Here is a 14808-nt window from a genome sequence, read left to right as displayed (position 1 = left end):
GATATGATGGTGAGTCAGTGACACACACACTGACACAATGACATGGTTGTGACAACAATACACCTGAAGAAGCTCAGCATCTATGGGTGTGATTTATTGAGTGACAGGCAGCCAGGGGCACGCAGCCACAGCCAGCCAGTCTCTTCCGGGTTCTTCCTCCTGTGTGTGTTTCACTGTGTTTTTTTTTAGAGAGGAGGCTGTCATGTCACCACCACAAACTGCACTGTGTCGTTATCACTACTCGTTTAAAGGACGGACTTATAAGGACGCTTTTTACGGACGGATATGAATATATCTCCAACAACAAACATGCACGGCCGCTCAGTTTGTTTAGTTTGTTAGAAAGTCGCGCGGTAAGAGATAGAGGAAGAGAGACACAGACCGTGATTTGCATCCACAGACGAACACCTGTTGCTTCCACAGAACGCTCAGCACACACACACAGGTGTAGCGACAGAGAAGGTTTCCTCCGTGAGAACTTGTGTTTTTCTTACAGGACAGGACAGGCCAGAGAGACCGGACAGTGTGGGACACGTCGGAGACATGATGAAGGTGACGGTGACATTCGGGGACACAGCGGTGGTCGTCCCCTGCAAAGCCGGCTGGACCGTGCGGGACCTGATCGACCAGGCCACTCGCAGATACCGCAAAGTTGTGGAACAGGTAAATAAATGCATACACACACAACCCGCCTTTTTTTTTTTTACTGCTAAATCTTGAATGTGTATCGTTTGAAGGCGTTTTTTGTATGTGTTTATGCATTTAAGTCCAGTGTTTCTCCTCTATAACATTTTAATATGAAGTGCACCTCCCAATTTGATGTGTTTTTGGTCGTGGACCCCCATTTGGGCCAGAGGGCCCCATGAGACAATGTCAACATTAGTCAAACAATAACATCTACTAGCTCACAGCGATAGCATTAGCTATTTCCAATTAGTGGAGGGTTTAAGTGTTTACAAACTCTTCTTCATTTAGCTGGAGACCCCTAATAACCCCCCCCCCCCCCAGTCATTATTTAAGATAATAATGACTGCTTAATGTAACTGACTGACTGAGAGTAACAAACGTAACCTTACGGGTCCATTTGGTTACATTTGTTTGACTCTCAAGAGTTACGAATACAGTTACAGTTACAAGTACAATATAGCCTCGGAAACAGCAGGCGTTTTGTTTTCAAAGGAATAGTGTGAGTCAATGTTAGGGATACATTCCATTCATTCTTGGAGTTGTGAAACAGCCAATGGGCGGTGGGCTGGCAGCATCATCACACAGGTAAAGTGTGGGTCACGTGTTTGAGCGTAACATTCAGTGCAACATTCAGTGCATTAGTCATCATGGTTGATTTGGAGGTGGTTTATATGTCTCATGACTAATAATGTTTCTCTCTTGGCCAAGGAGTATTCCCTCTGTGTGAGTTGTAGATACAGTAGAGTAGATGTTTGGCTGAGAGAGAAAGAGAGGGGGGTGGGGGGGCTGCATGGTTGTCGGTGGGTTCCCAAGCTTTTGCCAGAAGCATCTTATTTTACAAAAGGTCAGAAATAGTGTTTGTTCATGAGCTGGTCACTGAGCTCTCATTGACTCCAGTGCATTCTGCCGAACTGCCGGGTGTAGTTTTGCTCCCATGAAAGTGTCCATGAAAGTGTCATGGCACAGCCCAGTCACGTGACCATTTCCTTTCCTTCTCAAAGCTTCCTTGGTTTACGGCTAGGAAGGAACAGATGGAAGGACAAGTGCATGGTCATGTGACTGGACGCCGCTGTTGTGATATACAACAGTTGTGTACTGAGAATTGGTACTGGTAGGATAGCAATGTACTTATATGTATGCACTCTCTGAACTGTAACATACTTTAGCTGTGTTAGAGCACGCTGAAGGCCGTGCTGCAGGCAGTGAATTGTGATGTCTAGGCTGTGACGTCATTAGGACATGAAGTATCAAAGCTATATATGTTGCTGTATGGGTAATAAACCTTGTGAACGATTTAATGTGACCATGTCTCCGTGTCATGTTAATCTCTTCTGATGACGTCACAGCCTAGACATCACAATTCACTGCCTGCAGCACGGCCTTCAGCGTGCTCTAACACAGCTAAAGTATGTTACAGTTCAGACAGTGCATACATATAAGTACATTGCTATCCTTGGCAATTCTCAGTACACAACTGTTGTATATCACAACAGCCGCCATGACGCTCATCATGGGTGGCTCGGTGGCAATTCTGGAACTACATGGCATACATGGCAGTGGATGGAGCCGGCTGGACCGGACACTATTTCTGAACCATTGAGACCTTTGTCATATAATCTGTTCAGGAATATAAAAAAAGACATATAACACATTATTGTCTGCTGTGTTGCTTTTCGATGTGTACCCTGTGTAATTTTATAGAGGTATCTAAAGAGCACAAAGTACTTTTCTGAACGTGTCAAGTATTTCAAGTAACTCACGGTTTCCTGTCTGGCAACCAAATCTCGCGATATCTCCGAGACAGAAACGATACCTGCCGCTGTTAATGTATGCTGTATATGCCTCAATAAAATGATATACTGTGCACAGGGGTTGACACTAAGGGCTGTATTTTGCGTGTCATAAGTACCAGGTCTTATTCCCTAACTTGAGTAAACTAAAGACCTGGAGGCGTGATCAATGCTCTTTGGCCACTCAGAATAGCCAAGTCGCCCTCAGCTCATGGCCACTTTCCCCCAAAATATATTGTAACATTTGCATTACTGTTTACTTTCTTTCAAGCTTTAAACGTTTCCTTTCCCAGTTGAAAACTTTGAAAACTATGAAAACTATAAGTCACAGGAATAGGCTACAGTAAACAATCAAGTTATGTAAATAGAAAATACTATATTTTATTTTAACAATAAGAGGTTTGTTGCTGGGGAGAGAGGCAGGGAGAGAGATAGAAAGCAGGGGAAGACGCGGAGGCGGAGCGCAATGATCATGTTCAAGACCAATATATCCCATGTTGTGTTTATAGCCAACTAAACTACGGCGTTCACTCAAAATGCACACTTTCCCGATCGGGCAACCCGGTAGCAACCTTCACCTGCCCGAACATTTTTTCTGCTTGCCCCGGGCAATGGGGCAACCGTTAGTGTCAAGCCCTGTGTGCACATCGAAAAGCATGTGATTAGAAAACAACCTGTGATATGTCTTCTTTTATATTCCTGAACCAATATGTCAAAGGTCTTAAGGGTTCATAAATGGTGTTTGTTCTAGAGCTGGTCCAGCCGGCTCCATCCACTGCCATGTATTTCATCGAACTTACGGTGCAAGATTTGCCACAGAGGAGTGTCATGGCGGAGCGCCGGCGTCCAGTCACGTGACTTCACGTTCAGTTTTATTTTGGTCATAAAAAAACCAAAAAACATTACATTAATTTTGTCGTGTATTTTTACACTTTTTCCCCCCCGTCACTCTCTTCCTTCTCATCTGTTCTGCACTGCCTCCGTGCAGATTGATCATAGCGGCGATGTTCTGTCCTAATTTCTGACTACTTCATGCATCTCTGTGTTGAAGTGTCCTTGAGCAAGACACTGAACCCACCCACTGAACTACTCCCGATGAGCATTCCTTGCATGGTTTCCTCTGCCATTTGCTGTGTGTCCGTGTGTGTGTGTGTGTGTGTGTGTGTGTGTGTGTGTGTGTGTGAATGTGTGGAGTGAATGAAAGGCGCTATAGAAAAGCACCATTTATAGAATTTTTTGAATTCCGTAATGGCCATCGTTTGTATGGTAGCTTTGAATGTCCAAAGTCGAGGCATAATGTGATTTAATCTGTGTTTAAAAAACCACACACAATGTGGTGCACACACACACACACACACACTGCAGCCCTCTCTCTCCAACTGACGTCTAGGCTATTATTAGTGTACCTACCAACTCGAGGGGGGGGGGGGGGTGGGTGGGTGTGTGTGTGTGTCGCACACACAATTACTATGCATATGCTCCCACACTATAGTTGGAATGTGAGAAACAGACATTCAGAGGACAATTTTAATGGTCCTCAGAATATAAATGGTTGTTTACAATTGTAGGAATTTAAATATTCAGGTTTAGATTAAAGGCTAAATGGAGACTACTTAGTTTGCTTGCGTGCAATGAAAATAGCCGATTTACAAGCTCACAGCACGGCACGTTGTGACCTTGTATTGTGGGCTATTTTGGGCTATTTTCTGCTGCAGGGTTAGGGTTAAAGATGGCAAACATTTAAAAAGAAAATGCATTAATACAATTGCTGTCTGAAAACCTTGATGTCCTCAAGTGTGTGTGTGTGTGTGTGTGTGTGTGTGAGAGAGAGAGAGAGACACACACACGGTGACAAGTGGCACACAGACCCGTCCATCTGTGCACAACAATAGCAGCCTGTCGAAGCTCTCCTGGTATCTGAGCGGGCAGGTGGGCGTTTAGCGGCTGATGTTTGTCAGCCTCAGCTGGTGGACAGCAGGCTTTGTCCCCTGGCTGACTGGGGGATTAGGATAGGTGACAGGAGGGATGGCTACCATACCATCCTCCTTGGAATACGGGCCAGAGCTCTGCCACGGGCTGAATGACAAGTTACCATTCTATAGGCATTTAGCAGACTCTTTATCCAGAGCGACTTACAATAAGCAAGGTACGTGCGTACATAGAATTAGGCCTGTCGCAATTATTACATAATCATCAAATCACAATTATTTGAGATAATCGCAATTATTTTTGCATAATTGTCAATCAGTTTGTTGAAAATGCTATTTTGGAAACCGTTTTCCAAAATTGCAGAAATAGCAGATGGACTGTACAAGCTTCCAACGCATCACTAAACCTGGGTATATTTTACGATGTAATATATATTCCATAAATATTTCTCATCAAAGCCCATTGTGGGTGTAGGTTTTTTTTTCCACATGACTTTCATGTGAATGTGAGGTCTAGGTTGTTCTCAGGCCCTGCTATGCAGGTACTGCAGGCTGCCTGTCCCACACTCAACCCTTCTACTGGTTAGTCCGCTTCCAGCCTCGGGCCTTGTTTGCCCACGTGAGTGGCTGCAACTCAGCCCGATGATCTACTCGCTTTGTATAATGGCTCTTTCTGGTGCGGTAATAGCAACGCAAGTTACCTAATACACATCAGACGTAAGTAACTCTAGACTGCTGTAGCCTGTGTCTGTTGCAGACAACTCTGACAGGCTCCCCCATGTATGTTTGCACGGCAGGTTCACACACAGCCAGCAGATTGCGTTCAAAGTCATCTTTATTTTATAGAGCACATTTCAAACATTCAAAATACACTGTAAAAAACTAAGCATCAGCATCAACACAATGTTTTGTTTGCTAGCACCTCCAATGCATGGCTTTCCGAAATTAAGTCATGTTGTAGCCAAGTCTATGGACTTGTAATGTTCGTAAATGACAACGTAAGACATCATCTGGCTGATATAAATGCTGTCCCTCACATCACAGCCAATTATTTCTTTATCGCTCTTTTCTCCCCAATCTTTGTTGTTGTGCCACTTAATTCACCCCCACACACATTACTGTTGTATCCTACTGACTCCCCTGGTAGTGGGGAGTCCCGACCCACAGATTGAGAACCACTTGTCTAGACAAGTAGTGTCCGGTGTCAAATGTCCCCGAGCTAAAGAGTGTCAACAAACCTGCTGTCAAAATGAGTGTGAATGCAGATGGACGACCACTACATCCGCATGCATGCTTGTCACAGGAATGGGTCCTTGTTCAAAGTCAAAGTCCTATTTGTCACACATTGCCGCAGTGACATTTGTTCTCCATCTCTTGGATTGGTGAGCTGCAGCCGTGCAGCACTCTGGGATCATTTGTAGTTGATCTGACCCCCCCTTCCCCCCATCCAACCCTTGATGCTGAGTGCCAAGAAGGGAGCCATTGTGTCCCATTTTTACAGTCTATGGTATGACCCCCATACAGTATGTTGATTCTTCCCCACCTGGCCTATTCGCGGCCGCCTCTCCCGCCACAGGAGCTCACAATAATGTAGGCTCTGGGATAGATTGATCTTGCATGAACTGAAGCCTGTCACTGAATGATGATGCAAGAGGTGCGCATCAGTGTTTTGTTGGCTGCGTTTAGTGTGTGTGATTTATTGTTATTAAAATGGAGTGACCTGTGGCGCTCCAAAAAGAGAACTTTAGCCGTCATCTATCCTTATAAAGAGGAACGCTACGATAGTAATGTGGCCAAGACAAGTGTACAGTTCCAAGTTAGTATCATGTCTCGAGGTACAAGAGCAGCAACAAGTGCACTGGACAAACAGACGTTTACTTTACCAAGGAGTCCTAACAAAGCCAACTGTCTGTCGTCGTTTCCTCCCTTTCGTCCATGCATATTTCATTCATTCATCACATTCATTCATCACATCGCTAAAAAGACTCAACTTTTTGTTTTGGTGGACGTTCCCTTAACTTAAATTAAGCCCTGCTGTCCGTTCAAACTCTAGACTGGGGCCACCCCAAACGTATTAGTGCAGCCGGCAATTTCCAATGTATATGGCTGCTATGCATACAGCCTATTCATTACAGCTGTCTCTTTCTCTCCCACCCTCAAGAGGGATTGGCACATCCATTAAGCACTTATTTTTTTCTTTGTCTTGCAGCTTAATCCCCCCCCCCCCCCCCCTCCACACACAGACACGCATGCACACCGTTCTCATAACAGCTGTGTAATAACCGGGGGATCAAAGTGTAGAAAAAGCAGGACTGTCACCCCCCCCCCCCCCCCTTCTCTTCTACATCCATTTTCCCGCGGAATTCAGCTCCGCTATAATCGCCCGGGCGCTTTGTCACACTTGAGTGGTGTCATGTTTGTAGAGAGAGAGAGGGAAAGAGGTATCTCTTCAAATGGTGAGAGAAGGGGGAGGGGGGGGGGACTTGGGCGTAATGGTGTAATTTGCAGGGGTTTTTACCCTTCTAACTGTCAGGCTATCATTCTCCTCTGGTGTTGACTTATTGACTCGCATCCCCCCCCTATTCCTGGGAAAGTGTTATACCACCGGGCCCTGTGGATACACGGTGGAATTAACCACGGATTGACGATGGGTGACTTGAGAAGTAATACCCCCCTGTCGTCTTGCTTTCTTTCTCTCCACCTTTTGTGTCATTTTCATGTTTTGTCTTGACTTCAGGCCTCGTTTAAGGCCTTCGATACTTTGACCTGCCACTATACCTGCTTGTGCCTGATTTATTGGCGTTTGCGTGCACCAAAATTAGCCGATCTACAAGCCCACTACAACGCAGATATATATATTTCTTTTTTATGAATCGCACCTTCCTGTCAACCTTTCTCGCCTACAGTTTAAAACACCCAAAAAACACAAAACGGTCCAATTAGCACACGGGTGACATTTCTGTGTTTTTAATTGTAGCAAGGAAAATGTGCCTCCCCTGACATTAAAGTAAGACTCACCGAAAACCTCAGGTGTTGAAACACCAGTTGGTGTGATGTAATGTCAACTGCGGGCGAGAGAGCCAATTACTCCACCGCGTCGACTCCCTGGCTGTTTGTATCTCGCGCATTACACGAAACGGCATGCATGTGCACGGCCGTGTGCATGCGTGCACGAGCCAGACGGTGACGCAGTGACCGTTTGGGAGTTGTTGCACAGGCAGAGAGGAATGTTGAGCGGGTCTCTCTTGTCCAACCAGTTTTTCAGGGTGTCGACAGAGCCCCGTCGAGTCCAGTGTTACCAGGTCTGCTTATTATAAGTGACTTTTTGGGCTTTTTTTTTTTCATGTTGCATTTTGGTGGTTTTAGCCTGATATGGCCTAAAGCCTAATACGCAGATATTAGTCTGGAATCTCTCTGTGGCACCTGGGAAAGATGGCTCTGGGTATAAACCCCATATTTTCATACTGTACCCTGATTGGTCCCTCACTACTTCGGAGGGAGTGGAATCCAATCACAACTGAGCGTTGCCAGACCAATTCTGACCATTTATTTTCTTTCAATGGCAGATCCGTCTGGTTTCCAGGCTACGGTTTGTCACAATTGTGACGTGTTGCGAGCTTGTAGATCAGCTATTGTCAAATAGCCGATGTATAGGATTAAAGTGCTTTTGAGAATGTGTGGCTTATAGTCACTTTAGTTTGGGCTTGTTTTCATATACCTGGCCTGGCCGCTTGTGTTCTCTTGCAAAATCTGGCAACAGTGCCTGAAACTCGTGGCACAGCGGAGCCGGGCCTGTTTGAGCGGCTGGCTGGCGGTGCTGGATTTAGACGTCACTAACACACTGTGACAACAACGTAGAAAAATAACACACACATACTGTAGCAAATATGCAACCTCTCGCACTTGCTCTGAAGGTACTTTAAGGAATAGTTCACACACAAAATGACGTATTTTCTATCAATTTCACACCCCATAAAGGCTTGTGTTTTTTGTTGCGTTCCTAAGCCAATAAATGTAATAATGTCCCGGTCATAAATAGCCCATAGCCGTCTTCATAAATGTGATGAGGTCATCACATTTTGGGCAAGTGGCTATGGCCAAATTCAACTTGTTCAAAAATATCAGATGTATAAGCTCGCAAGTCGCAACGCAAAGTTAAGTGACACACTGTGACCGTGTACATACGAACATACAGTATGCTATTTTTGTTGGGCGCTAGCCCTCCTATACAGTATATAGAGGTTTAATGTTTGTCTTGACAATGGACAGAGTCTAATGTTGTTTGTACTTTGTTTTGTCTGTCACTGAGAAAATCGGCATATGCATCTCAGAGGAAAACCTCTGTCAATAAACTGCTATTTTGTGATGTTAAATTGATGTCATGTGATGTTGGTAAAGCGCCCCTCAATTTTTAATAGCCAATGTAAAACTCTAAAATGACACAGATGCTTCTGTCGGTCGTGCTCAAACCATACATCATGCCGTATTCCCATAGACTGTTTCTTTCACATGCTCAAAAAAAGAGAAGGAAACAATGAAATTCCATTCCATCTGTAGGCCAGGTTGTCACAGATAATGGCACACTTCTCGCTCGCCGGTCCCCGCAATAGTAGTGCTGCCATCGGTTGTCACGGTCCCCACCGCTCGTGAAGAAAATTAGATCTCGGCCCCCCATTTTAGTTCTCTCTCTCCTCGTGATTGAAATCCCAGCCTCTCCCCCACACCATTTTGTTTTAAGGGAATAGACCTGGGCCATTGTGAAGGCCAGACGTCCTCTTTTGTGCCGCCCGTAATTCACATTTTTAATGCGGCGGAGCAAAGAATAAAAAAAAGAAAACGGCCCTGTGATGCTATAGACCTGGACATCTGCCAAACTCATTTCTAGCGGTGGCAGATCAAGAAATACTCCCATTTTGTACTTACGATTTACTGTAGAAATACTCTGTTACAAGTTAAAAAAATGCTCTGTATTAAAGATTTGAGTAGAAAGGTATTTTTCTAAAATAGCAGAGCTACCACTCCCAACAAGTCACATTTGCGACACGTTGGGAGCTTGTGGATCTGCTATTTTTTGGAATGGCCTAAGTGTAAAATATGGGGCTTAACTGTATGATTAGTAATAATCATGACTTGTAACTACAGTTTTCTAATGATTGTAGTGCAGTAAAAAAGGACACTCTGCGATGTAGTGGAAAAGAAGTAAAATTATTGAAAATCGTAAAGTTATCTCAGAATTATAGTCAAATTTATTAAAATTCATGAACATTCAAATAAAGTAAAAAGTGTATTTGGTACATTACTTGAGTGTCCACTCGTGTGTGTGTGCACATTGTGTAATGGTGCAGGCGGACCCTCATTGGGCATTTTCCCCTACGCACACATTGTTAGAAATGATAACGCACACGTTGTTAGAAGTGCCTTGTGATTTGTGAAAGGCACTTCTTTTTGTTGCCACGAAGGAATTCCTTTTTTTTTTACTGTGAATTGGACAATGGCATTTATGAGAACGAGAGCTTAATTGGAAAACTCTCCGCTGGGTTTTTAAATCCTGTTCAGGCTTATTTTTTGGTGTGCTGTTTCTGCAGAAGTTGAGACATTTTATTGTCAGCCACAGTCCGGTTGGGTTTGTCGCTCACAATGCGACCACCACAAAAAGGCCCGCTTTGCTTATCGGCTGTCAGAAAGCGGAAGGAGCCATTGTGTTTGTACTTCTCTGTTGCTTTTTTGTTCTGCAAACGGCAGACAGATTTCAGATGCTGCTGTGATAGAAAAACGGAAACAAAACAAAACAATGTCATATTTCGGTGACTACAGTGATTTCCAAGCTGAGACTGCGGGCCTAATGGTGGGCCAAGAGCAGTAATCGGCAAAAGCACTACGATTTTATTGATAATATGAATAATATGAATATGAATAATTAGTTTTCATTGTAATACCCATGGATAGGAATCAGTAGTTCTCATACTTTCAAGAATTGAGGGTATGCGCATGCATGAAGTGAGTGGCACTGGCAAAGTGAGTTTAACGTTGTTTAACCCTGTAACACCCAGCGTTGCAATACTATTACTACTACTAACATATTTGAATTCATTCATTCATTATTATTATTATAATTTTTACGTTATTTTTTCACCTAAACGTCATCATTGATGTTCATTGCAATGCCATTGGTCCTAGTAGTAAAAAGTAGTAGTAAGGTTGAAAATTGTTTTTTGCAAGTATAAATTAATCTGGGTTTTACAGGGTTAATGCAATCAGATAGGACCTGTCTGTTTGTATGTAATATAGTTGTTTGGCACACAGTAGGCTTTCTAACTTCCGGGTATGATGATGACACAGATTTCACGGTTTGAATGCGTTCTAAATCTGTTTCATTGAGCCGGGCCGCAACACAATCGATTGATTGATCATTCAAATGAAGCGTTGCGCTGAAAGAAGTGTGAGTGAGTCAACTTCTGAGTATGTGACAGGTGTTTATGCTGTCGTGTACATCCGTGGACAGAAGTTGTCAACTCTATGGCATCACAACCATGCAAGTAACACAAGCATTCAGGTGTGTTCAATGTAGACCTGTTGTAAACAAGATGTCTTCTTACCCCGATGGAATCATACTAGTGGTTCTGAAACTCTTTCATACCAAAGGGACCCCCAAATTAACGTGTATTTGAAAATGTTTTGAGCCAGGCACCCCCAGAAGAGGAGATTTACAGGAAAACAAATGACAAAATACAGTACATGCATCTAAATGGGTGAAGTGGTCGGATTGCTGGGTAGTGGGCTTGGAAAGGGTTGGAAACGGCTGAAATAACAGTCAAATATAGCTCCACCACGGTCACATGCTCGTGCTGCGATATGTGTCGTCACCGTGATGGTAAAATATTTTTGGAATGTTCCCCGGTCAGAGTGTTCTCAGCCACTCTCACCTCTCCCACTGTCTCCTACTTGGCTTCCATTAGTCACCTTTACAACCTTGTGTGTGTGTGTGTGTGTGTCTGTGTGTGTGTGTGTCTGTGTGTGTGTGTGAGGGACCCGCTGTGGTTCAACCGTACACAACGACATCACTGCTCTTGTGTCCGTCCGTGTGAACAAACAAAACAACACCTTGTGGAAAAAAAATAGATCTCTGTCGTGTGGCGTGGGGAAACCTCATACGTCCAAAACATAAGCAAAGCAAAAGTAGCAGATCCACAAGCTTGAACTCGTTCCGAGCTTGCGGATCATCTACTTTTGATGCTTATGTGTGTACAGTACAGTTTTTACATAATGGTTGGTTCGCAAATTATTCGAGATGAAAGCAAAATGTTTCGCATAATCGTCAATCGTGTAATACAATAGTGGAAACCAGCTATTTCCACTGTTTTCATCTGACAACTGTCTGAAAATCCACATTAACACGAATGCCACGTATTTAGATAATGTATAAAAAAGAAAATTAAACATACATATTACATTCACATACAAACCCTGGGGATGACAGTGATGCAATCTATGGCTGCAACATGTCCCTGTTTCATATGTCTCTCTCTTTCAGCTAAGGGATCCTCTGCCTCACAACTAAGGGGTCCTGCTTTCGGCTGTTGGCATTTTGAAACTCCCGGACATACCGCAGTTTACTAACTTATACCCTCTCGTGTGTGTGTGTGTGTGTGTGTGTGTGTGTGTGTGTGTGTGTGCACGCAGCGTGGGGAGTGGTCAGTAAGGACCCATCATTTGGAGTACTGTGATGGAGGCATTCTGGACATGGATGACCTGCTGGCTGAACTGGTGGACGACAGAGACAAGGTATGGATGAATGGATGCTGGATTCAGGGATGGAGGGATTCAGGGATGATGGATGACCAGATGATGGGTGAACGGATGACGTATTCAAGGATGATGGATTCACAGATGCAGTGATGTAAATGGGTTTTCAATGTGATTTTAGCGTTTAACTCCTTGCAACCGTTTGGACCCAAGGAGCTGCATGGTGACCCTTTGGTGTGGTTAGGGCTTAAGGATGCAGCATGCAGACTATTTGCATCAGTGCAGGATGAATGGATGATGGATTCAGATTAGATTCATCTGCTTTCAGTATACAGTATCTTCGCCTTCTATCTCCTTTTCTAGTCCTCTCCTTTCACTCTCCTCTCCTCTCCTCTCACTACTCTCCTCCTCCACTTTCTCTTGAGCATTGTAGCAGATCAGAAGGACGTAGATGGATGAGTGAGATGGAGCTGTCATGTTCATTTCAGTTTCCACTGAAACGTCTCATTTTAGGGACATATTTGTGTCTCTGTGAAAACAAACTGCACTGTGAACACGGCAGAGTTTTCACAAACTATGGTTGCGTTACAGTAACTTCAGGAACTAGGTGTCGAGTTGATGTACAGTTCAAGTTCACACACAACGCGCATGCACACGTGTGCACATGCGCGTGCACACACGAGCTAAAGCGAGAGAGAGAGTCCAATTTCCACAAAGAGCCAATTTCATTTCACCTCCCTTAATTTCCCATAAAGCACTCCTAAGATGTGCTAATAAACTGCTCTCTCTCATCCATATTCATGAGTCCCTCCGCCAGACCGCTGATGAATTACACACACTTAGTCAGCAGGAAAGCTCAAATGAAATGGAAGTGGAATGTTATATATAATATGTGGCTGTCGAGTTGGGAACCTTGTATGTCCAAAAACTGTTACTTTACAGCAGTGGTTCTCAACCTGTGGGGACGTTTTTAATACCTCAAGAAATAATAAAAGAAAAAAGACCATTACTGCATAGACTTTTAGGGCTGTGGCTCAGGATGGCATGGGATGGTTCCCAGTTGGATCCCGGCTCCCCCAGAGTTGGGCCCCATTTAGACTGCAGTCACATCCAGTCAAATCCCGACTGTTCACACAGCGTTTGCAAGTGATAAGTGATACGTCTCAGATCTGTGTGTTCAGACTGGCAGCCAAGTCCAGCCTGAAGCAGATCTGTGCAGATCGGAATCCGATTTGTTTAAATAAGTCTAAACACAAACAACTTACAGTACATGGAATCCGAATCAGGTTATCTCCTGCAATCAGATTTCAATCCGATTTGAAACCACCTGAATGTGGCTCAGGCAAAAATCGGATTCCATGTGACTTGGGTTTAGACTTATTTAAACTAGTGATGGGAGATTAATCGACAGGTATCGGCCTGATTTGAGTTGTTTTTAGAATAATTGGCATTGGTTCGATTAATCAATCATACTGATTAATCGGTCTGTCTTTACAGATAAACAAGCCCAAAGTAACAGCTTGAACAGATCTACAAGCTCACAATATTAAATATATAGGTATTAAAGTTCAATCTGACTTGCCTAAGCCTGCAGTGCAGTCTGTGCAGACACCCTGTTACATGGATTTTTCTGAATGGACAAAATTATTATATTTCAATACAGAATGAGATCATATCCACATCGGTAATATCGGTTATCGCAGCAATTAATTATATTGGATATGGATATCGGCCAAAATGACTCATCCCTAATTTAAACAAATTCGGATTCCAATGTGGACGTGTCGCAGATCTGATTCAGGCTGGATTTGGCTGCCAGTGTAAGTAGGGCATTCATTTATGAAAAACGCATTTAAAAAAAAGTTGGAGATATGAGGTTTCTGCCTGACAGCGGCGATAACGATATTCCGCTTGCATTGTACGTAATAACCAGCGGTCGAGCCGGCGGGACCGAAACCCAGCGAGCGCAGTCGACTTTTGTGAGATGAAAGGGAACGGGCAGATGTCGGTAAATAATGGATCTGTGAAGTTCCGTTGGGAGCAATTAAATGCGAACCTGCAAAGCTGCACGTGTTCTTTTTGTAAAGAACGGAAGGTACTGTTTTTTTTTGGGGGGGGGGAGGGGGGGTGACTGAATCGAAAATAATTAAACTAATGCCCTTTTCATTTCTTCATTAAGCACTTTTAAGCCACATTTAAGCCTTGGTGACATGTGCTTTGTTCCTCTCATGTTGATTCCATTCATTCTTCTAAAAAGGAAGTTGATAATGGGAAAATATAATTTCTTATTTTTGCGACGCATCGGCTTATCCATGATTGCTATTGTAGTCGGAAGCCTCTCAAAACGTTATCTTTTACCACCATGAAATCTCATGAAACGTTCCACACGCACCACAGACTGTCCATTGTGTCATAATATGTAAGTAACTCCCATATGCATGGGACTGGGGAGATTTAATATACATATTCGTACATTAAGTGAGAGCACCAACATTAAAATTGTATATTACGTCTTTCAAGAGCCATCTGACTTTAATCATGAATAGGCCGTGTGTGTGTGTGTGTGTGTGTGTGTGTGTGTGTGTGTGTGTGTGTGTGTGTGTGTGTGTGTTAAAAAACAACAAAAAATACGTTCTCATTGCGACAGCTATTTTCTTTTA

General features: G+C 43.6%; 1 protein-coding gene across 1 annotated transcript in view; it reads left to right on the top strand.

The window, feature by feature from the left end:
• The first annotated feature begins 209 nt into the window (after nt 1-209).
• Nucleotides 210-14808, top strand: part of LOC308311672 (partitioning defective 3 homolog B-like) — a 201851-nt gene continuing 187252 nt past the window's right edge. Inside the window, exons 1-2 of the mRNA XM_080758462.1 lie at nt 210-663; nt 12086-12187. Coding sequence (XP_080614588.1) covers nt 544-663; nt 12086-12187 — 222 coding nt within the window. The 5' untranslated portion in view covers nt 210-543. The remainder of the gene's footprint in view (nt 664-12085; nt 12188-14808) is intronic.

This window comes from Protomyctophum bolini, assembly GCF_963924005.1.
Source record: "Protomyctophum bolini genome assembly, chromosome: 24".
In the NCBI taxonomy this organism is placed as follows: Eukaryota; Metazoa; Chordata; class Actinopteri; order Myctophiformes; family Myctophidae; genus Protomyctophum; species Protomyctophum bolini.
Note: the sequence above shows the minus strand (reverse complement) of the source record. Positions and strands in the feature narration are given on the sequence as shown.